Here is a 22,231-nt window from a genome sequence, read left to right as displayed (position 1 = left end):
CAGGAACGGCTCTCAGTATGAGAAACCACAATAGTCAACATATTTTATGTTAAATGCTTACTATTACTTCACTAGATAAATGCTTTAACACCTTCCCTTCATTTCAAGATATTATTTTTTACTGTGTATTAGTGTTTCTGCATTCTGCTATTTTGTGCAAGGTGGCAGTTATAAATCTTTTGTGGATTATTTCTGGCTGTTTTATTTCGACTGTGCAATGTGGTGACTATTATGGTATGAAGAATATGACTCAAGTATTGTGTGTATTATTTCTGACCTTGTGGATTACTTCTGGTCATTTTCTCGATTTCCATTGTGAAAAACTGACTTTCAAATAGGCTTCAGCACAATACATATGGCTGTTGACCATGTGGATTCTTCCAAAAGCCCCCAAAAAAGGAAGAATTCCGGCATCTTACCACCTGAGGTGAGATTACTTCAAGGGTGTAGCATTGGGCGTTGGTCACGTGTTGGCAAATGAAGTCCTCTGTCGTGTTAGTGTCAACAATCCACACAAAGTCTTCTCGAAGAGGACACAAAATGGTGTCTCTATAGCCAGGTGAGCAGGCTGTCCCTGTCCATGTGTGAGCCGGACAGGACCGTCTCCATGTCCATCAGGAGGTCTGAACTCAGACCCTCTGGGATGCAGGGCATCAGCTCTTCGTTCTCGTTCATCACGGGCATCGAGTCCTGTAAAGTCGGCGACTCGACGCACTCACCTACGACACGGTTTGCATGTTAGCATCTTAGCCATTTTGATTCTATTGAGCGCTGAGCATTACCGGTGTCCATGTGGTCCACAGAAGCGAGCGCCAGGTCGGATGAGCGTGGCAGGCTGCTAACGCTCAGGCCGCTGTCGGTGCTCTCATTGCGAGAGTGAGCGCCGCTGCGAAAGAACAAATAATAAACAAAACATCACATGATAACGATGATGTTGACACTCACCCGTTCAGCGTGGGTTCATAGGTGGGCGCTCGAATCCTGACATCCACAGGTGGGGCAAGTGTGTTCCTGTCAAGATCAACGGCAGCCGACATCTGGTTGCTTCCTCCTCCAGATATGTCCTACACGACACATGCATGTCACATTTGACACAATCTAGCCTTCTATTTGGTGTTATTGGTGTGTCTTAGGTTTTGAAACAGCCTGTGATTCAATTCATCAACTGAACGGTACTTGGGGAGTATTTCTTTTACATACCACTAGAGGGAGCTCGTACACCACAAGTGATAAATGACATGTAATGAGCGTATCAGTGCATTAATACATCCTGTAAATCAATGGAAAGATTCCACGAATGCACACATTTTTGCACTTTTTCATGACCCCATTTATGTTGTAAACATGTGCCAATAACTGCGCCGTGCTGAATCGCCCCTCATGGATAAATAGTTTTCCGAGTCTTGCCTGTCAGTTATAATCACCTGCGTCTTGAGCTGCATTTGTTGCTTGCATCGCAGTCTTTCTTTCTCCTTCCGCTGCTGCATGACCAAGCTTAGTAGGCCTGTAACACACAAAAAAAACATGCAACAGAATAACTAAAAAAAAAAATTCATTTATGTCCTCGAGGTCCAAGTCGACAGTTTTCTTTGATTTGTTTTTTTTTGCGATCTTCCCGGTTGCGGTGATGTTAGTGGACAAACAAGCACCTGTGCAGAAGCCCACACCCTCCCCCAAATAATACTGGACTGTGGCGGCGCTACCTAGACGCGGGTGGAGCCACGTGGTGCTCTTATTTACGTGATCGATGTAGTACACGTCCCCTTCGGCAGTGGCGGCCCGCTCCCAGCCTTCAGGCAGCCCACCTGAACAGCAGCGAGAGCACACATGAGCAGGAGAAGACGCACAATCGGAGCCCCTTTTTTTAGGTCCTCTGAGCAAAGGATTGTGGGTAAAAATAAAAAAGACCCAGCTAAACGACAAGATAGGAGTCAGGCTAACCTTGACATACGAACGGAGATGGTGACAGTGAACTCACTTCACAAAAAGAGACAGTTCGGCTAATAGTGGGACTGCGATTCGATTCGTTATGGCTGGAGCTAGCTCGCTAGCATTCCATGCACATTTATTTTCTTTGGTAGGCTCTACTGATTGATATTGTTTTGTTGTTGTTTTTCTTCAAGTGGGTGAAGGAAGACCTGCAAATGGCTGGCACGGAATTAAGCACTTAATGCAATTATTTATGAATAATACCTGCATCTGGATTGCAGCTCGGCGGCGTGGTGGCCGTGGCAGGGTTGCTAAGGGAGTGGGCGTGGACCGGGGATGGGCCGGGGTGCGGCGGGGCGGCAGACTGGAGTTGTGTCAGGCGGGGGTCATGCCAGGTGGTGGTCTTGTCCAGGTGGCTGGAGAAACAACACAAATATGCACGTACACAGCAAGTTAGAACAATGACTTGAAGGAGCGGGACTGGATTGACCAGTACGACAACAAAAGTGTAGGTGCATGCGCACATGTGTAAGAAACTAGCAAGTCACAACAACAACTTTCCATTTTGTTATTTGCACCTTTTAGTTGTTTTACTTTGTTGCAGATGATGGTCCTTTTTTAGGACAGTGTTTCAAAAATCTTTAGTGCTTCAAATTTGGGGTTTCAAGACCGCATTAAGGGGCCAGGTAATGGTTCCAAAACAGGCAGAGGGTTTAAAATTTTGTTTCAAGACAGGATTTGGGTTTCAGAGTAGTTTCAAAACTGTGTTGGGGTTTCGGGTTAACAATGAGGTTGCCTGGGAAGACTAGATCAGGGCTTCAGGGACTGTAAAGCTGCTCTTACTTGAGAAAGTATCGTTGTCCGGTCGGCGTCTTGGCCATCTCCCAGCCGTGCGGGAGCGGCATGTCATCGGGGATGACGGGGGTGGCGGTCGCTGCCGCCACGGCTGCGGCCATGGTCGCTGCGTCGGGAATGTTGACAGGTAGCGAGGCGGGTGAGGAATGGGCACGCACGTGGTGAGGCGTGAGGGACGCGCACGCGCCACCGTCCGAGCTGGCCTGACGGGAAAAACGGGCAATACATCAGATGCTTGTTTTGAAAGAACAGCCAATGTGAAATTGTCTAGAGTTTAGACATCATCCGGGTTCCAGGAAAGGTTTGGAACACTTCCTTACCTGTCTGGAGTGCGTCCGGGGCTCGGGCGGTTTGAAGAAGGAGTCGGGGAAATTCCGCATCCTCATGGGTAGCGAGGCAGGCTGCCGGGCGGCCTTGGCCGGGTTCATGACGGCGTTGAACAGGGCCTCCAACTCGCTCTGGGAGTCGCCGCGGACGTGCACCACTTGCTGGCCAGTCGGGGGCGCGCTGCCGCCGCCGCGGTGCGCGTCCATGTGGGGGCCTTTTTTGTGGTTCACACGATTGACAATAACAAAAAGCTGCAAAACAATATCCGACATTAAGAATACGCGTGGACGCCGTTGTGGTGTGTGTGGGGGTGGGGGGGTGCAAAACTTGCAAGACAATGCGTGACGTGGTGCTCGGATTGTTTACACTACTCCCCCACTTTCCTCTTGTCCCCCCACACCCCAGCTGAACTTTACCAGAACTTCTCAAACTTATTTAGAAACACGCAATCAACACGCGAGAAAGCGCGCGGGTGCGTGGGGGTGAAAAAAATAGGGAAAAGAGCACACAACATGCCTTCCACATACCTTCACGCAGACAGACCGTCTCCCCCACTCCTTTCGTCAAAATCCACGCTCAGTGGCGAGAATAAGACTCCGACAGAATCCCACGACTCCTCGAGAAAGCAATCCACGGAGCTTGAAGTGGAACAAAGTGCGTGGAACAAATCACGACGACAAATCCAAACTTTTTGTGCGTGTGTGCGCGCGCGTGCACATCCACGTTCCTGCGATAGTGCGCATGGGCGGGGTTGCAGCCTTTAAAGTCTCCGCTGCACCAAACCTGTGCAGCCATTCGCACTAAAAATATCAAATTTCACCACAGTTGCACCTAATACACACAACAAATTATATAATATAGTGGCATTTTTCGGCCAAAACAGAAACATAAGCAAGAAATAGTTTTGAAACCCGACAAACAAACCCCCTGATGTCATCCTAAAAACTTGACAAGATTCAAGTCAAAACTGAACGTTTTTAATTCAATATTTTATTTTGAGATAAGTTGCACTAAAAGAAAACATCTGCCCGGTATGAGTGAACCACGCAACGATGTGCGCCTCCTCGTGGAGCGCACACGTACTGCACACTGTGGGTTATGGGGGGAGAAAAAGAAAAAAACTCGCGCACCATTTTATTATTGTTAAACATTTTGCTCCAACTGTCTATAATTACTACAGATGGGAGGAATTTTTACAGTAATCTTATAATTAGCTAGAGTTTGACTACGTGTTTTCCATTGCCTCTAGTCCATGGGCTAATGCTAAGCTAACAGCTGGGGCTCATCCACCGTATAACAAAGGACACATGTAGTTGTGCACCCCTGTCCCCCGCCCCGTGTTTGTGGGGCCCCCTAAACTGTGGCCCCTATCGACTTGCACTTGGTGCACATTCCACAGCATTCGCCATCTTTCATTCACTTGTTTTCTTTTCCAAGGAGGTGAGCGTCTCCATCTGGACTCCGGAATGTTCTCCCTGCTTCCCGTTTTAACAGTTCAGGGAAGAAATTGCTCTGACCCTGCAGGAGGCGTCTTTTCTGTCATAATGAGGAAACGTGACGCGTGGATGTCGTGGGGTAAAATCCAAGCGGCCATCTTTCCCCTTTCACATCTGGTTTCCATGATCGGAAATCACGTCTCGCTCCCGGCACATAAGCGCAAATCGTCTGCGCAGCTTATTCTCCGTAAGACCGTTGTTTAATTCATCCATGTATTTGATCGCTGAGCCGCACGCCGTTGACAGTGGAAAGAAAAGCACCAGTCTGCCGCATTTCCTCAAACTAATTTCTAAAGGAGCATCCGTAAATCCTCCGGCCCTAAGAAAAGAATGTGTGGACGGGATGTGGGAGCCCCCACACCCCCCCCACTTCTAATGCGGCCATTGAATGACTCCTTTCTTGGGGACAAGGAAAATGGCTGATTTATCTTATTTATCTTATTTATTCAAGCGTTTAATGGACTTGTGGAAGCGTAGCTGTCGCCACCCTGGCGAGCGAGGGGAGGCCAGGAGCTTCTGCTCATGGCCGATGGTGTTGTCTCGCGTACGGCCTCATGAAAATGCCAATTTTATGACTGAGGGCTCTGTTGAAACCAATTGAATCTGAACCAATTGAGGCAAGGCAAGGCAAGGCAAGGCAAGGCAAGGCAAGGCAAGGCAAGGCAAGGCAAGGCAAGGCAAGGCAAGGCAAGGCAAGGCAAGGCAAGGCAAAGTACAAGGCAAGGCAAGACATGTTCAAGGCAAGACATGTTCAAGACATGTTCAAGGCAAGGCAAGGCAAGTACAAGGCAAGTACATGTTCAAGGCAAGTACATGTTCAAGGCAAGTACATGTTCAAGGCAAGACATGTTCAAGGCAAGACATGTTCAAGGCAAGGCAAGGCAAGGCAAGGCAAGGCAAGGCAAGGCCAAGGCCAAGGCCAAGGCAAGGCAAGGCAAGGCAAGGCAAGGCAAGGCAAGGCAAGGCAAGGCAAGGCAAGGCAAGGCAGGGGCAAGGCACGGCAAGCACAAGGCAAGCACAAGGCAAGCACAAGCACAAGTACAAGTACAAGTTCGAGGCGAGGCGAGGCGAGGCGAGGCGAGGCGAGGCGAGGCGAGGCGAGGCAAGTACAAGGCAAGGCAAGGCAAGGCAAGGCAAGGCAAGTACAAGGCAAGTACAAGGCAAGTACAAGGCAAGTACAAGGCAAGTGCAAGGCAAGTACACGTACCAGTCAAGTCAAGTACACGTACAAGTCAAGTCAAGTCAAGTCAAGTCAAGTCAAGTCAAGTCAAGTCAAGTCAAGTCAAGGCAAGGAGAGGCAAGGCAAGGCAAGGCAAGGCAAGTCAAGTCAAGGCAAGGCAAGGCAAGGCAAGTCCAAGGCAAGGCAAGTCCAAGGCAAGGCAAGTCCAAGGCAAGGCAAGGCAAGGCAAGGCAAGGCAAGGCAAGGCAAGGCAAGGCAAGGCAAGCACAAGGCAAGTACAAGTTTGATGCGAGGCGAGGCGAGGCAGGACAAGTACGAGGCGAGGCGAGGCGAGGCGAGGCAAGGCAAGTCCAAGTCAAGTCAAGTACAAGGCAAAGCCAAGTCCAGTCCAAGTCCAGTCCAAGTCCAAGTCCAAGTCCAAGTCCAAGTCCAAGTCCAGTCCAAGTCGCAAGTCGCAAGTCGCGAGTCGCGAGGCACAAGGGGCAAGGGGCAAAGCGCAAGGCGCAAGGCGCAAGGCGCAAGGCGCAAGGCAAGGCAAGTACAAGGCCAAGTGCAAGTAGTACAAGTCAAGTCAAGTCAAGTCAAGTACAAGGCAAGTACAAGGCAAGTACAAGGCAAGTACAAGCCAAGTCAAGTCCAAGTCCAAGTCCAAGTCCAAGTCCAAGTCCAAGTCCAAGTCCAAGTCCAAGTCCAAGTCAAGTCTCAAGGCGCAAGTCGCAAGGGGCAAGGCGCAAGGCGCAAGGGGCAAGGCGCAAGGGGCAAGGCGCAAGGCGCAAGGGGCAAGGCGCAAGTGGCAAGGCAAGGCGCAAGGGGCAAGGCGCAAGGGGCAAGGCGCAAGGCTACAAGGCCACAAGGCGCAAGGGGCAAGGCAAGGCGCAAGGTGCAAGGGGCAAGGCGCAAGGGGCAAGGCGCAAGGCGCAAGGGGCAAGGCGCAAGGGGCAAGGCGCAAGGGGCAAGGCGCAAGGGGGCAAGGCGCAAGGGGCAAGGCGCAAGGGGCAAGGCGCAGGGGGCAAGGCGCAAGGGGCAAGGCGCAAGGGGCAAGGCGCAAGGGGCAAGGCGCAAGGGGCAAGGCGCAAGGGGCAAGGCCGCAAGGTGCAAGGGGCAAGGCAAGGCGCAAGGGGCAAGGCCCAAGGGGCAAGGCGCAAGGGGCAAGGCACAAGGGGCAAGGCGCAAGGGGCAAGGCGCAAGGGGCAAGGCGCAAGGGGGCAAGGCGCAAGGGGGCAAGGCGCAAGGGGGCAAGGCGAAGGGGGCAAGGCGAAGGGGGCAAGGCGCAGGGGGCAAGGCGCAGGGGGCAAGGCAAGGCAAGGCAAGGCAAGGCAAGGCAAGGCAAGGCAAGAACAAGGCAAGTACAAGGCAAGTAAAAGGCAAGTCAAGTCCAAGTCCAAGTCCAAGTCCAAGTCCAAGTCCAAGTCCAAGTCAAGTCTCAAGGCGCAAGTCGCAAGGGGCAAGGCGCAAGGCGCAAGGGGCAAGGCGCAAGGGGCAAGGCGCAAGGCGCAAGGGGCAAGGCGCAAGTGGCAAGGCAAGGCGCAAGGGGCAAGGCGCAAGGGGCAAGGCGCAAGGCCACAAGGCGCAAGGGGCAAGGCAAGGCGCAAGGTGCAAGGTGCAAGGTGCAAGGCGCAAGGGGCAAGGCGCAAGGGGCAAGGCGCAAGGGGCAAGGCGCAAGGGGCAAGGCGCAAGGGGCAAGGCGCAAGGGGGCAAGGCGCAAGGGGCAAGGCGCAAGGGGCAAGGCGCAGGGGGCAAGGCGCAAGGGGCAAGGCGCAAGGGGCAAGGCACAAGGGGCAAGGCGCAAGGGGCAAGGCGCAAGGGGCAAGGCGCAAGGGGGCAAGGCGCAAGGGGCAAGGCAAGGCGCAAGGGGCAAGGCGAAGGGGGCAAGGCGAAGGGGGCAAGGCGCAGGGGGCAAGGCGCAGGGGGCAAGGCAAGGCAAGGCAAGGCAAGGCAAGGCAAGGCAAGGCAAGTACAAGGCAAGTAAAAGGCAAGTACAAGGCAACGCAAGGCAAGTACAAGGCAAGGCAAGTACAAGGCAAGGCAAGTACAAGGCAAGGCAAGGCAAGGCAAGGCAAGGCAAGGCAAGGCAAGGCAAGGCAAGTACAAGGCAAGGCAAGGCAAGGCAAGGCAAGTACAAGGCAAGTACAAGGCAAGGCAAGGCAAGGCAAGGCAAGGCAAGGCAAGGCAAGGCAAGGCAAGGCAAGGCAAGGCAAGGCAAGGCAAGGCAAGGCATGGCAAGGCATGGCAAGGCATGGTAAGGCAAGGCAAGGCAAGGCAAGGCAAGGCAAGGCAAGGCAAGGCAAGGCAAGGCAAGTACAAGGCAAGGCAAGGCAAGGCAAGTACAAGGCAAGGCAAGGCAAGGCAAGGCAAGGCAAGGCAAGGCAAGGCAAGGCAAGGCAAGGCAAGGCAAGGCAAGGCAAGGCAAGGCAAGGCCAAGGCAAGGCAAGGCCAAGGCAAGGCCAAGGCAAAGCAAGTACAAGGCAAGTACAAGGCGAGGCGAGGCGAGGCGAGGCAAGTACAAGGTGAGGCGAGGCGAGGCGAGGCGAGGCGAGGCAAGTACAAGGCAAGTACAAGGCAAGGCAAGGCAAGGCAAGGCAAGGCAAGGCAAGGCAAGGCAAGGCAAGGCAAGGCAACGCAAGGCAAGTACAAGGCAAGGCAAGGCAAGTACAAGGCAAGTACAAGGCAAGTACAAGGCAAGTACAAGGCAAGGCAAGGCAAGGCAAGTACAAGGCAAGGCAAGGCCAAGGCCAAGGCCAAGGCCAAGGCCAAGGCAAGGCAAGGCAAGGCAAGGCAAGTACAAGGCAAGGCAAGGCACAAGCACAGGCACAGGCACAGGCACAGGCACAGGCACAAGCACAGGCACAAGCACAGGCACAGGCACAGGCACAAGCACAAGCACAAGCACAGGCACAGGCACAGGTACAAGCACAGGCACAAGCACAGGCACAAGCACAGACAGGATCGAGCACGGGCAAAGCGCTGGCACCCGCACAAGCACAGGCATGCGCAGGCTCAAGCAGTGGCACAAGTACAGGCGTGGCGGAGCACAAGCAGGCACAAGCACAGGCACAGGCCCAGGTTCGGCACAGTATTGTACGGCTCGACACAGGCACGGGCACAAGCACAAGCCAAGCACAAGCTGGAGCACAGGCACAGGCACGGCCCGGGAGAGCACGGCACTGGCACGGGCGGAAGCACAGGCACGGGCACGGCACGGCACGTCAAGGCTCGGCACGGCACAGGCGCGGGCAGCCACAAGCACAAGCTGGCACGGCACGGCACAGCAAGGCATGGCGCAGCAAGGCAAGGCAAGGCAAGGCAAAAGCCAGGCAAGGCACCGCAAGAGACGGCGAGGCAAGTACAAGGCGAAAGCATGGCGAGACGACAGAGCCAGGCAAGGCAAAGTTACTCAGGGCTAGGCAAGGCAAGGCAAGGCTGGGCAAGGCAAGTACAAGGCAAGGCAAGTACAAGGCAAGGCAAGGCAAGTACAAGGCAAGTACAAGGCAAGGCAAGTACAAGGCAAGGCAAGTACAAGTACAAGGCAAGGCTAGTACAAGGCAAGGCTAGTACAAGGCAAGGCAAGTACAAGGCAAGTACAAGGCAAGTACAAGGCAAGTACAAGGCAAGTACAAGGCAAGGCAAGGCAAGGCAAGGCAAGGCAAGGCAAGGCAAGGCAAGGCAAGGCAAGGCAAGGCCAAGTACAAGTACAAGTACAAGTACAAGTACAAGTACAAGTACAAGGCAAGGCAAGGCAAGGCAAGGCAAGGCAAGGCAAGGCAAGGCAAGGCAAGGCAAGGCAAGGCAAGTACAAGGCAAGGCAAGGCAAGGCAAGGCAAGGCAAGGCAAGGCAAGGCAAGGCAAGGCAAGGCAAGGCAAGGCAAGGCAAGGCAAGGCAAGGCAAGGCAAGGCAAGGCATGACAAGGCAAGGCAAGGCAAGGCAAGGCAAGGCAAGGCAAGGCAAGGCAAGGCAAGGCAAGTACAAGGCAAGGCAAGGCAAGGCAAGGCAAGGCAAGGCAAGGCAAGGCAAGGCAAGGCAAGGCAAGGCAAGGCAAGGCAAGGCAAGTACAAGGCAAGTACAAGGCAAGTGCAAGGCAAGTGCAAGGCAAGTGCAAGGCAAGTAAGGCAAGGCAAGGCAAGGCAAGGCAAGGCAAGGCAAGGCAAGGCAAGGCAAGGCAAGGCAAGGCAAGGCAAGGCAAGGCAAGGCATGGCAAGGCATGGTAAGGCAAGGCAAGGCAAGGCAAGGCAAGTACAAGGCAAGGCAAGGCAAGTACAAAGAAAATACAAGGCAAGGCAAGTACAAGGCAAGGCAAGTACAAGGCAAGGGCAAGGCAAGGGCAAGGCAAGGCAAGGCAAGGCAAGGCAAGGCAAGGCAAGGCAAGGCAAGGCAAGGCAAGGCAAGGCAAGGCAAGGCAAGGCAAGGCAAGGCAAGGCAAGGCAAGGCAAGGCACAAGCACAGGCACAGGCACAGGCACAGGCACAGGCACAGGCACAGGCACAAGCACAGGCACAGGCACAGGTACAAGCACAGGCACAAGCACAGGCACAAGCACAAGCACAAGCACAAGCACAAGCACAGGCACAGGCACAGGCACAAGCACAGGCACAGGCACAGGTACAAGCACAGGCACAAGCACAGGCACAAGCACAGACAGGATCGAGCACGGGCAAAGCGCTGGCACCCGCAAAGCACAGGCATGCGCAGGCTCAAGCAGTGGCACAAGTACAGGCGTGGCGGAGCACAAGCAGGCACAAGCACAGGCACAGGCCCAGGTTCGGCACAGTATTGTACGGCTCGACACAGGCACGGGCACAAGCACAAGCCAAGCACAAGCTAGAGCACAGGCACAGGCACGGCCCGGGAGAGCACGGCACTGGCACGGGCGGAAGCACAGGCACGGGCACGGCACGGCACGTCAAGGCTCGGCACGGCACAGGCGCGGGCAGGCACAAGCACAAGCTGGCATGGCACGGCACGGTACGGCACGGCATGACACAGCAAGGCATGGCGCAGCAAGGCAAGGCAAGGCAAGGCAAAAGCCAGGCAAGGCACCGCAAGAGACGGCGAGGCAAGTACAAGGCGAAAGCATGGCGAGACGACAGAGCCAGGCAAGGCAAAGTTACTCAGGGCTAGGCAAGGCAAGGCAAGGCTGGGCAAGGCAAGTACAAGGCAAGGCAAGTACAAGGCAAGGCAAGGCAAGTACAAGGCAAGTACAAGGCAAGTACAAGGCAAGTACAAGGCAAGGCAAGTACAAGTACAAGTACAAGTACAAGTACAAGTACAAGTACAAGGCAAGGCAAGTACAAGGCAAGGCAAGGCAAGGCAAGGCAAGGCAAGGCAAGTACAAGGCAAGGCAAGGCAAGGCAAGGCAAGGCAAGTACAAGGCAAGGCAAATACAAGGCAAGGCAAGGCAAGGCAAGGCAAGGCAAGGCAAGGCGAGGCGAAGCGAGGCGAGGCGAGGCGAGTACGAGGCGAGTACAAGGCGAGTACAAGGCAAGGCAAGGCAAGGCAAGGCAAGGCAAGGCAAGGCAAGGCAAGGCAAGGCAAGGCAAGGCAAGGCAAGGCAAGGCAAGGCAAGTCAAGTCAAGGCAAGGCAAGGCAAGGCAAGGCAAGGCAAGGCAAGGCAAGGCAAGGCAAGGCAAGGCAAGTACAAGGCGAGGCGAAGCGAGGCGAGGCGAGTACAAGGCGAGGCGAGTACAAGGCGAGTACAAGGCGAGTACAAGGCGAGTACAAGGCAAGGCAAGGCAAGGCAAGGCAAGGCAAGGCAAGGCAAGGCAAGGCAAGGCAAGGCAAGGCAAGGCAAGGCAAGGCAAGGCAAGGCAAGGCAAGGGCTAGTGCAAGCGCAAGCGCAAGCGCAAGTACAAGCGCAAGTACAAGTACAAGTACAAGTACAAGTACAAGTACAAATACAAGTACAAGTACAAGTACAAGTACAAGTCAAGTACAAGGCAAGTACAAGGCGAGGCGAGGCGAGGCAAGACGAGTCCAAGGCGAGTCCAAGGCAAGGCAGCGCAAGGCAGCGCAAGGCAGCGCAAGGCAGCGCAAGGCAGCGCAGGGCAGCGCAGGGCAGCGCAGGGCAGCGCAGGGCAGCGCAGGGCAGCGCAGGGCAGTGCAGGGCAGCGCAAGGCAGCGCAGGGCAGCGCAGGGCAGCGCAAGGCAGCGCAGGGCAGCGCAAGGCAGCGCAGGGCAGCGCAGGGCAGGGCAGCGCAGGGCAGCGCAGGGCAGCGCAGGGCAGCGCAGGGCAGCGCAGGGCAGCGCAAGGGAGCGCAGGGCAGCGCAGGGCAGCGCAGGGCAGCGCAAGGCAGCGCAGGGCAGCGCAGGGCAGCGCAAGGCAGCGCAGGGCAGTGCAAGGCAGCGCAGGGCAGCGCAGGGCAGGGCAGCGCAGGGCAGCGCAGGGCAGCGCAAGGCAGCGCAGGGCAGCGCAGGGCAGCGCAGGGCAGCGCAAGGCAGCGCAGGGCAGCGCAGGGCAGCGCAAGGCAGCGCAAGGCAGCGCAAGGCAGCGCAAGGCAGCGCAAGGCAGCGCAAGGCAGCGCAAGGCAGCTGGAGTTTTGAGTTTTCCTTTGCCCTCTTGGGAGTTTAAGATCAGGGGATGTTTGAGAATATTTGCCATTTTTCACATGTCATGAGTGTTGTTGTTAGTCACCTAAATGTTGAACAGAGGCTGTGATTTACTAAAGTCGAATTCTTTCTTTGGCAGCCTCAGACATGGCAAATAAAAACTCTTGTTGCAAAGCGTGGAGTAGCACACTAGTTCTCATTTGTGTCTGTATGTTTGAATTTGTTTTAGGATTGCCCCAGCGAGCTGACACATCATGGAATCCGCCACTGAGGGGCTCACACCGTGAGCAAAGCGTGGAGTAACACGTCGACAGACGATCTAAATAAGTCACAGTTGTTGTTCAACTATTCCTCTTTTCTTTTTTTTTTTCGTGACTGTAATGTAGCGTTGGCGATCGCCTGAACGCCGACGGCAGCTGCGCCTCCGTGCGTCAACTGATAAGAAATATTTAAAGGGACGACGCCGTCGCGGCGCATCCCCCGATAAATAAAAACTAGAATAAAGCCTTCACCGTGTTCAGGCTTCAGCTGCATTTGCTGTCCACCGTCCGTAGAGACAGCAGGCGGGCGGAGAATCGATTAAATCCCCGCGATAATCCAAGGTAAACGCTGACATTTCAGGCAGCCTGTTATTTTCACTGAGGGGTGTAACGCGCCCCGCGCAAATGCATACTATATGGACAAGGGAGCGCGGGAAGATCAGTGGCCGAAATGCATTAATGTCACATGTCATTATTATTTGCCGCCAAAAAGCCTCGTCCGCTGCCACTAGACTCACGAGGGTGGGGGCCTTGGGTGGGTGGGTGTCGTGAGGCCGAAATGCATTAACGTCGCAAGTCCGGGCGGCCATTATTATTTGCCGCCAAAAAGCCTCGTCCGCTACCACTAGACTCGTGAGGGTGGGGGCCTTGGGTGGGTGTAGTGAGGCCGAAATGCATTAACGTCACATGACCGGGCGGCCATTACTACTCGGCGCAAAAAAGCCTCCGCTGCCACTAGACTCGTGAGGATGGCGGCCTGGGTGGGTGGGTGTCGTGAGTGATTGTTTCGTCCAGTTGGACCAAGAAAGCCGCAAGACATACATTGAAAAGTTGAAAAAAAATATATAAAAAAATAAAAATATAATCCGCTGTGGAAACCAAGTAAGAACGCCACCAGAGGGAAAAAGGGAATATCCGAGGAATAATTATAAATTTTATTACAGGCGCTTGGCCGACAGGGTAAAAAAAAAAAAAAAAAAAAAACATCACATACATTAAAATAAATAAAAAAAGTACATTTCAAATATTATGAGAGGCACTCATGCCAGCGTCCTCTGATGGTGGATGTGTATTATAGCACTACATCCAGTATACCTCACAGATGAATGTTGACATCAATAAAACAAAATGACGTACTTTCCACAAAGCGATCTGAGCAGATGTAAGAAATGGAGAGTTGGCTTCCAAAGCTTGGAGCTGTTGCGGCCATGTTCCGCCCTACGAGACCAGTGCATCCGATACGTTGCGTGATCGTGGAACTGAACAATTCTAGTCTCCATTTCACCTAGCATGCATGCGTTTGGAATGTTGGAAAGAACCATACTTAAAGGAAACTCGATGCAAGCAATGTACATCGCAGGAGATACAGTATGTATAAATTTATCACGATGGTCGTCTTGCTCAGGTGCATGTTAAGACGACGGCCCTGGCGATGGCCATCACTGACTCGGAGTTGTTCGTTATCGTAGGTGTGGCCCTCTGACACAACTCAGGTTTTTCATGTGGCCCCTTGTAAAAATTAATTGATCACCCCTAACACGCAATACTCGTAACCCCTAAAATTCTAACTGCAGTTAGCCAAAACCCAAAACAAATGCGACCCAAACTTCTGAATTCACTATAATCGAAACCCCTAACCACAACTCACAACTTTATGGCAACTCTTCTCCAGCAGGTGGTGCTGTTTACCATCCTTGTGTTTGACGTGAAGGGTTAAATTTGCATCATGGGGTCATAATGTGTAAATAATTCAGTTTTAAATGTATTACAAAAACAAAAAAAACTGTTTTCACACAACTGGTGTAACTACTACAATGCCTCGTTAGTTTTCCGTTAGATTAAATTCGGTTCCATGAAGTTAGGCTATATGAGGTTGAATAAATTGCACCCGACTCGCCACATTAACAATGTATACACTTGCCTTTTACAGTGTTTACATTGACAAGGAGCATACGTTCTTCTCGCACCTTCCCTCCCTGCACCATTCTCGTGCGCACCTCTCCTCTAATAAAGCTTGATGCCATAAAAAGTCTAAAGTGATTAATCTTCACCCATTGGGCCCTTAAAAGGAAACTGGGGGCCACAATCTGCACATCAGAGGCCTTATCAGATATGCTCATGTTGACGTCATGAGGTGCCATGTCCTCAACGAGGCGCTCTAGTAACATAAATTAACTCGGTAACCAGAAGAAAACGAAGTGCAGTTGAAACGTTGCATATCTACGCATTTGTGTATGTGCGAAAAATGGGAAGCCGTTTTCCCACAGTGGACGAGGATCTGTGCAGGGTGGGAGGACACAGGAAGCAAAGTCTGCTGGGAATTTGGACCCCGAGGAATCTCATCTGCTGTTCATCATCTATCAGTCAGTCGGTGCACGCACACACACTGCAGAGCGGTTTTAAATAGCTGCACAACGTCTCAACGTAAAAAGAACATTTCGGGGGTTGTTTTCGCTAATCGACACGTTGTCAACAATTCGAAATGATGAGACTGTCGATGAAATCAACACTAAAATAATACAGTGTAGGTTCAAATATGAAATGTTATATTAATATATTTAATGTGACGACTCCAAATGTTAAAATTATGTTTATTTTTATTGAATAAGAAAAAGTTACCCCACAAATAAAGTGGACTAAAATGTCCTAGCCAATCTACATAAAAGTGAAGCAGGACCCTGAAGGATGCATTCTTTCTCAAGGAGTCCAACAGGACAGAGGGAGGGAGGGATGAAGGAAGGGAGTGTGGAAAAAGTCCAACTACGCTCTCACAGCTCACTTTGTCTGATCTCCTCCCGGGATGAACCACAGGCAGGCGGCGTCAGCAACCGACACCCCGCGGGCCAGGAGTCGCGACAACCTGCTGACATCTGATGACTTCCCCGAGGATAACCGATGGTTTGGGTGAGTTTCACGAACTTCAGGGTTGCAGCTTGAAGGTGTAAAACATGACCGATAGTTTTGTCATGACTTTGCGGCAGCCACAGCCAACTGCTGGCTCGGCTCAGCGCCGTCAAGCGGCGGCAGGCCCTGAGGGGCCCGTCCCACATGTTCACCGCACCATCCGTGGGGCCGTCCGAGGTGGAGCAACGCTTCTTGGAGGCGGCCGAGTACGGCAACATCCCCGAGGTGCGGCGGATGCTGCTGCAGGTGCCGCACCTGAACGTCAACACGGTTAACTACATGGGCCAGAACGCCCTGCAGTTGGCCGTGGCCAACGAGCACCTCGAGGTGACGGAGCTGCTGTTGGGGAGGCCGGACTTGGCTCGGGTGGGCGACGCCCTTCTATTGGCCATCAGTAAGACAACAAAAAATGCAATAACTAGATCCAACCACATGGAGACAACATTGTGGACATTGCAGGTAAGGGTTACATCCGCATCACTGAGGCACTGCTGGGGCACCCTTCGTTCCAAGACGACCATCGTCTGACGGCCAGCCCCGCTCAGGTGGACATGCTGGATGACTTCTACGCTTATGACGAGGACGGGACGAGGTAAGACATACAGAAGGGGGGTGCGGGGATTCTGCTGGGTGTTGTCATTGGTCTTGGACCTGGAAAATAATCTGCAGATTCTCTCACGACGTGACTCCTGTGATCCTGGCGGCGCACTGCCAAGAATTTGAGATCGTCCACACCCTTCTGAATAAAGGGGCTCGCATCGACCCGCCGCACGACTACTTCTGCGGCTGCAACTCGTGCAACTATCAGCAACAGTTTGACTCCTTCAGCCACTCGCGCTCTCGAATCAACGCCTACCGCGGACTGGCCAGTCCGGCTTACCTCTCCCTGTCCAATGAGGATCCGGTGCTGGCTGCTCTGGAGCTCAGCAACGAGCTGGCCATGCTGGCTAACATCGAAAAAGAGTTTAAGGTACCTCTGCTATATCACCAGTCGAGCGAGTAAACGAACGACTTTTGACGAGGCCGAAATGTCAACAAAGGCCTCGATCTTATCTCGGGAGTGACATTTGTTTTGACGTAAGAGTTTCTACAAGTGTTTAACTCGCTCATGTTTTGATACAACCCACATGGTTTCTCGCAAAGAACGACTATTGCCGCTTATCCAGCCAGTGTAAGGACTTTGTGGTGGGCCTCCTGGACCTGTGCCGCAGCACCCAGGAGGTGGAGGCCATACTGAACGGAGGAACGGACGACGAAGACAGCTACGACCCGCCCAGTCGCCCGTCTTTCGCACGCCTCAAGTTAGCCATCAAATACGAATTGAAAAAGGTTAGGTCGGAACCTACTAAGAGGGATCGGTCGCAGTAATACTAACTCATCCTTTTTTTCAGTTTGTGGCCCATCCCAACTGTCAGCAGCAGCTGCTAAGTATCTGGTACGAGAACCTGCCCGGGTTAAGGCAACAGACTACCGCTATTAAACTCCTGGTGGTCCTGGCCGTGGCTTTGGGGCTACCAGGGTTGGCTTTGGCCTACTGGATCGCGCCGTGCAGTCGAGTAGGTTCTGCCAATCATCTCAAAACTCCCATCAAGCCAAATTTGCTCCCTCTGATCATACCGTCTTTGTGGACCAGGTTGGGCGGGTGATGAGAAGCCCCTTCATGAAGTTCGTGGCCCATGCTTCATCTTTCACTATCTTCCTGGGCTTGCTGATTTTGAATGCCGCAGACCGTTTTGCAGGAACGGCGCTGTTGCCCAACATGACCCACCGAAATATGCCCAACACGGACCCAATGCTGCTCTACCGCATGACCACCACACCCTTCACCTGGATGGAGATCCTTATCATCTCATGGGTCATGGGTAGGAGTAAATTGATGGCTAGATGGAGCCGGACATTCGACTTGTGTCCTCCTGCTGCAGGTATGATCTGGACCGAGGTAAAGGAGATCTGGAGTCTAGGGCCAGGGGAGTACCTGGTGGAACCGTGGAACTTTCTGGACTTTGCCATGCTGGCAATCTTCCTGGCCTCCTTCGGTTGTCGCTTCTCTGCCCTGAGACACGCCAGCTTTGCTCAGACTTACGTAGACGCGCATTACACCAACCTGACAAACGTCACGTTGCCTCCAGAGATACTCTACTTTACCCTCGGTGACTTTTTCTCGCCAGCTCCGTATGTAGACTTCCGTTATTCCAACCCAGTATAACCCGCCTTGGTTTTTTTTTTGCAGCACGGATCCACTGGTTGCCGTCAGACCCCCAACTAGTTTCTGAGGGTCTGTACGCAGTGGCTGTGGTTCTGAGCTTCTCCAGGATCGCCTACATCCTCCCAGCCAACGAGAGCTTCGGGCCTCTGCAGATCTCTCTGGGCAGGACGGTTAAGGACATTTTGAAGTTCATGGTCATCTTCCTGCTGGTATTTCTGGCTTTCATGATCGGGATGTTCAACCTATATTCCTACTATCTGGGCATCAAGCAGAACGACGCCTTCACCACGTGAGACGAATATCCGACAAGCCACTAAGAAACTGCTTAAAAATTATTCATGTGGTGTTTTTTTTTTTTTCAGCTTGGAGGAGAGCTTCAAAACGCTTTTCTGGGCCATATTCGGACTGTCTGAGGTCCGCTCGGTAGTCATCAACAACGGACACAAATTCATCGAGAACATCGGCTACGTCCTGTACGGCATTTACAACGTCACTATGGTCATCGTGCTGCTCAACATGCTCATCGCCATGATCAACAGCTCCTTCCAGGAGATCGAGGTTTGACGGATCACACGTCGAGTCACTTTCACTAATATTTATGTTGGGGAGAAATAGTAGATTTTAAAGGGAGGGGGAAAACGAGTGATAGTGCTGTTCGTCAAACTTGTTATGGCATTGAAGTAAAAACAAGGACAAAAATGTTAAACTAAACCCAGTAAGGAGGGTGGTAGTAGAGTTTTGAACGTAAGCCCACCAAAGTGTCATTTCTCGCTCCACCAGGACGACGCCGACGTGGAGTGGAAGTTTGCTCGGGCCAAACTGTGGTTCTCTTACTTTGAGGAGGGAAGGACCTTACCTGTGCCTTTCAATCTGGTTCCGAGTCCCAAGTCATTGCTGGGCTTGTCTAAAGGCGTCAAGTCTCTGGTGCTGCAGTATGTGAGAGGACCACAGGAGGACAAACATGAGACACAACTTGATAAGGTGATTGCTTCCGATTCAATAATCCTATTTCCTGGAGATGTCACGATATGTTTTTTTTTATATTTTAGATGGGAGAAGGGAAAAATTCAGCATTCAGTGATTCCGCACGCCCCTCCAGATACCAGGTATCGACACCACAAACGGTTCTAGCATTTTAAAACGCTCATAGTCAACATTCGTGTACGCAGAAAATCATGAAGCGTCTGATCAAGCGTTACATCATCAAAGCTCGAGCTGACCGGGAGAGTGATGAAATCACGGAAGGTGAGCTAGCGGCTAGCAAAGAGTGGACGAAAAGGTTTGACGAAAATATTCTTTTGCTTAGGCGAGTTGAAGGAAATCAAGCAAGACATCTCCAGCCTCCGCTATGAGCTTTTGGAAGAGAAGTCGCAGAACACAGAGACGTTGGATGAGCTGATGAGGAGACTTGGGGACATCACTACATCTTCCTGATGATATTTTCTAAGATTATTTTTTTTAATATATTTATGCAATGTAAACGTTCCGAGTGTGTATTTTATATGTATTATATTATCCACCAATATTATATAAAAACTTACCCAATTTTCTTGAGGAATGAATCCGGAAAGTAAGTCTGGAAAAAGATTGTTTGAAATGGCTCAGTGTCAAGAGAAAAAAAGCTGTTACGTTAATAATCCACATAATTGATAATGAAATACTCACTGGTATATTTTCTTTATCCTCCGCAAAGAGCAACTTCTCACCGCAACTCAAACCTGCAGACATGGGTCTAACAAAAACTCTACAAACTTGTTCTTGGATTGCATGTAAACGGCACAGACCTCATTTATTGAACTCAACTCACAAGTAAGCAGCGAAACATGGATGATATGGAAGGAAAATAGCATGATGTGTACTTTTATATATTTCTGAGTGCCCAGGCATACCTAATTGATTCAGGCAGACGTCACTTGCCTAAGTGTGGCTTGACGGCAAAATCCGTTTAAGAGAAGCTCCTAAATTTGACTTTTACGCCCAATTAGCTTAATGCTAACAAACAACACAATCATGCACCGCTAACAAATAGCATTTGTCTAGGTATACTTTTTTTTTTTTAGCTTACAACAATAAAGATGAATTACAGGCAGAACATTTGCCTGTTTTGCAATTTGGATTATTTTGAATTTTTTTCTTGGGGTGGGGCGTTAAATGTGATCTTTGTTTTATATTGTAATGTGTTAATGTTTGTAAATTCACTCATTCATCTGGTCATTTTATCCCAATAAAAAACATTAAAAATACAATCTTTCTGATCAGGCGACTATAACGCAATCGACCCTGATTTCCTATCAGATCGGTTAAAACGTCATTTCGATATTTACAAATTTTGAGCCAGGAAAACCAGACGGTCCACGGCATCTGGTTTGAGCGCGTCCCTGTGACACGGGACCACGTTGCCGTCGGTGCTAAACGCTCTCTCTGATGGCGCGCTGGTGGCGGGGATGCATAAATACTGGCGCGCTAGCTTAGCAACGCGAGGGAAATTCGTCTGGTGGCATCTCCACCACTTGAAAGGGTCCACATCACTGTCCACCTCTGTAATCTGCAAGTAGATTGTCAGCTCATTTCTGATGCTCTCTTCTTCCGTCATTGCGCCGCCCTGCCTTTTAAAAAAGCTGGCCAAAGTCTTCCTTCGTTTTACCTTGGTAGGTGGATCGGGTTCCGCTTCTGAACCTGCAGCCCCAGGAAACCTGTCCCGCTCAGTCTTCATTAGTGACACAATCTCCTCGACGGCTCTGGACAGAACCCTCTCCACCTTTTCTTCATCAATGTACTTGGTTCGAAAGCGTGGATCGAGAAGCGACGCCATGTCGAGGAGATCGTCAGCGACCGGGTCCGAATATTTCTTGTTCAAATCGGCTAAGATGATTTTCTTCACGTCCTTTGTCAGCTGGGTGTCCTTCCCGTCCTCGGCCAGGATGGATGTGTTGAAGAGCTTGAGCACCGGCTTGAGGTAGGAGACGCTGATGTACTGCTCTCCTGACAAAGCTTCTGTGAAGTCCTGGAGTGGGCTCAGCGCCTTGTTGACGGCTTCTAGAACGTCCAAATCTTGCCAGCTCGGGACCAAGTGTTTGCATTTCTTGTCGTCTTTTAGAACGCGATTAATGGCCCGCTCTTGCTCAAGAATTCTTTGGATCATGGCTTGACGCGAGCCCCACCTGGTCGGCGTCTCTGTCGTGAGCATGTGGTTTGGAAGACCCAGATAGTTCTGAACAATGCCCAGATCCCTCCTTTTTTTACTTGAGTACGAGAAGGTGGACACAACTTTTTTGCACACGCCAATGGCGTGCTGTATGCGGTCGTCTCTCACGCCTTTCTCTATAAAAACAACAAATACATGAATTGTCTTATACTAATTTTGGAAGGTACCAAGTATTGGTATCAGCCTAAATTAAAGATATGAGGTATCAAATATTCCCCGGGTTAAAAAATTCAGTTGCTTACCTATGGCATGGTGAAGTCTGTGACCAAAGCACTGGAGTCGAGTCCACCTGTTCAGTTCCACAGCTTTCGTGACGTTCTCGCCATCGTCGGTAGTGATGGCGACGAGTTTCTCCTCAGAAAGCCCCCAGGACTCAAGCGCCTCCTGCAGGCCTGCTGCGAGTAGTTCTCCAGTGTGGTCCTCAGGAAAGTAGCTGGTCTGCAGACAGTGACTTTGCAACGACCAGTCGTCAGTGATAAAGTGAACTGTCACGCCGAAATAAGGCTCCATGGTGCGACTAAACCACATATCGGTGGTCAAGGCGTAGTGACGGACGGCCGCCATGTCTGTTTCCAGCTTCGTTCGGCGCTTCTCGTATAAGTTCGGAATTGCAACTTGGCTGAAGTACTTTCTGTTCGGTACTTCATAGCGGGGATCCAAAGTCTTGATCATGTGCTTGAAGCCTTCTTTTTCGACTGTATTCAGAGCAACCAGGTCTTTTGCTAGGTGGATGGTGATTGCGTTAGTTATGTCGGTCCAGCGTTTGCTTTTCCTATCGTATGGAGCTCCTCTGGTAGTCGTCTCTTGAATGGTTCTTTGGTTGCCAGCCGATGTTAAGGGCGCCGTTTTTAACTTCATACATTCTTCATATTCCGAAACATGTCTACGGCAAAGGTGGTGGAGCAAATTGCTCGTGTTCCCGCCAGTGGCAGCAACTTTAGTAAAGCAAATCTTGCATAAAATGTTTTTTTGGTCGTAGTCGTATTTTTTGAAACCAAAATACCTCCAAACCACAGACACGGCTCCTCTTTTCGTCACAAGTTCGTCTTCCCCCTCATTTTGTTCGACTTCTGAAATTTCCATTTCAAAATGTTCTTTGTTTTTCTTATCCATCTTAGCCATTCAGCAGTATTATTTACATATACCGCGCCTCGCAGTCACACCGTGCTTCACATTGAAAAGGGTCCGATGTGAAACAGCAACGCGCGGTGCACAGTTCCGCACGATATGGCGATCGTCAATTTCACATATTTTTAAAATTGTATACCACAAACTAGCTCCTCAGGTAACCCTAAATGACTTTAAAACAACCTGAAAAAAAAGTTGCA

At 51.6% G+C, this 22,231-nt stretch overlaps 3 protein-coding genes across 5 annotated transcripts; 1 reads left to right on the top strand and 2 right to left on the bottom strand.

The window, feature by feature from the left end:
• Window positions 1-111: 111 nt before the first annotated feature.
• On the bottom strand, window positions 112-3,854 carry LOC125982360 (transcriptional coactivator YAP1). Of its 2 annotated transcripts, XM_049742893.2 has the most exons (9): window positions 3,639-3,854; window positions 3,105-3,362; window positions 2,773-2,987; window positions 2,194-2,345; window positions 1,704-1,805; window positions 1,425-1,504; window positions 946-1,064; window positions 783-886; window positions 112-719 (listed from the first exon to the last, which is right to left on the bottom strand). In XM_049742893.2, the coding sequence occupies exons 2-9, from the start codon at window positions 3,315-3,317 to the stop codon at window positions 550-552; spliced, it is 1,155 nt and encodes a 384-aa protein (XP_049598850.1). In that variant the 5' UTR covers window positions 3,318-3,362; window positions 3,639-3,854; the 3' UTR covers window positions 112-549. The 2 variants fall into 2 exon arrangements, with proteins under 2 accessions (XP_049598850.1, XP_049598852.1); XM_049742895.2 differs by lacking the exon at window positions 1,704-1,805 and having other exon boundaries at window positions 3,639-3,852.
• Window positions 3,855-14,312: 10,458 nt separating this feature from the next.
• Window positions 14,313-19,940, top strand: trpc6a (transient receptor potential cation channel, subfamily C, member 6a). 2 transcript variants are annotated; one of them, XM_049742738.2, is made up of 14 exons: window positions 14,314-15,492; window positions 15,570-15,886; window positions 15,952-16,084; window positions 16,162-16,462; window positions 16,636-16,821; window positions 16,884-17,048; window positions 17,126-17,354; window positions 17,415-17,642; window positions 17,723-17,987; window positions 18,061-18,256; window positions 18,479-18,679; window positions 18,748-18,804; window positions 18,868-18,943; window positions 19,005-19,940. In XM_049742738.2, exons 1-14 carry the CDS (start codon window positions 15,389-15,391, stop codon window positions 19,130-19,132), a joined length of 2,586 nt encoding a protein of 861 aa, XP_049598695.1. In that variant the 5' UTR covers window positions 14,314-15,388; the 3' UTR covers window positions 19,133-19,940. The 2 variants fall into 2 exon arrangements, with proteins under 2 accessions (XP_049598694.1, XP_049598695.1); XM_049742737.2 differs by having other exon boundaries at window positions 14,313-15,492; window positions 17,126-17,642.
• Window positions 19,451-22,159, bottom strand: LOC125982600 (E3 SUMO-protein ligase ZBED1). The gene is made up of 2 exons (XM_049743426.2): window positions 21,146-22,159; window positions 19,451-21,019 (listed from the first exon to the last, which is right to left on the bottom strand). Exons 1-2 carry the CDS (start codon window positions 22,023-22,025, stop codon window positions 20,019-20,021), a joined length of 1,881 nt encoding a protein of 626 aa, XP_049599383.2. The 5' UTR covers window positions 22,026-22,159; the 3' UTR covers window positions 19,451-20,018.
• Between the last annotated feature and the right edge of the window lie 72 nt (window positions 22,160-22,231).

The sequence above is a fragment of the Syngnathus scovelli genome, chromosome 15 (genome assembly GCF_024217435.2).
Source record: "Syngnathus scovelli strain Florida chromosome 15, RoL_Ssco_1.2, whole genome shotgun sequence".
NCBI lineage: Eukaryota > Metazoa > Chordata > Actinopteri > Syngnathiformes > Syngnathidae > Syngnathus > Syngnathus scovelli.
The sequence above is the reverse complement of the archived record's forward strand: the minus strand, read 5'-3'. Positions and strand labels throughout refer to the sequence as shown.

Bases quoted from the DNA above. Each gene is read 5' to 3' on its own strand.
- LOC125982360 (XM_049742893.2), bottom strand. From the start codon at position 3,317: ATGGACGCGCACCGCGGCGGCGGCAGCGCGCCCCCGACTGGCCAGCAA. The intron at 1,806-2,193 runs GTATTATTCATA...GCTGCTGTTCAG, and splicing joins GAGCTGCAATCCAGATGCAG to GTGGGCTGCCTGAAGGCTGG. The intron at 1,065-1,424 runs GTGATTATAACT...TGTGTCGTGTAG, and splicing joins AAATGCAGCTCAAGACGCAG to GACATATCTGGAGGAGGAAG.
- trpc6a (XM_049742737.2), top strand. From the start codon at position 15,389: ATGAACCACAGGCAGGCGGCGTCAGCAACCGACACCCCGCGGGCCAGG. The intron at 18,680-18,747 runs GTGATTGCTTCC...TTTATATTTTAG, and splicing joins ATGAGACACAACTTGATAAG to ATGGGAGAAGGGAAAAATTC. The intron at 18,805-18,867 runs GTATCGACACCA...TCGTGTACGCAG, and splicing joins CACGCCCCTCCAGATACCAG to AAAATCATGAAGCGTCTGAT.
- LOC125982600 (XM_049743426.2), bottom strand. From the start codon at position 22,025: ATGGCTAAGATGGATAAGAAAAACAAAGAACATTTTGAAATGGAAATT. The intron at 21,020-21,145 runs GTAAGCAACTGA...TTGTTTTTATAG, and splicing joins CAGACTTCACCATGCCATAG to AGAAAGGCGTGAGAGACGAC.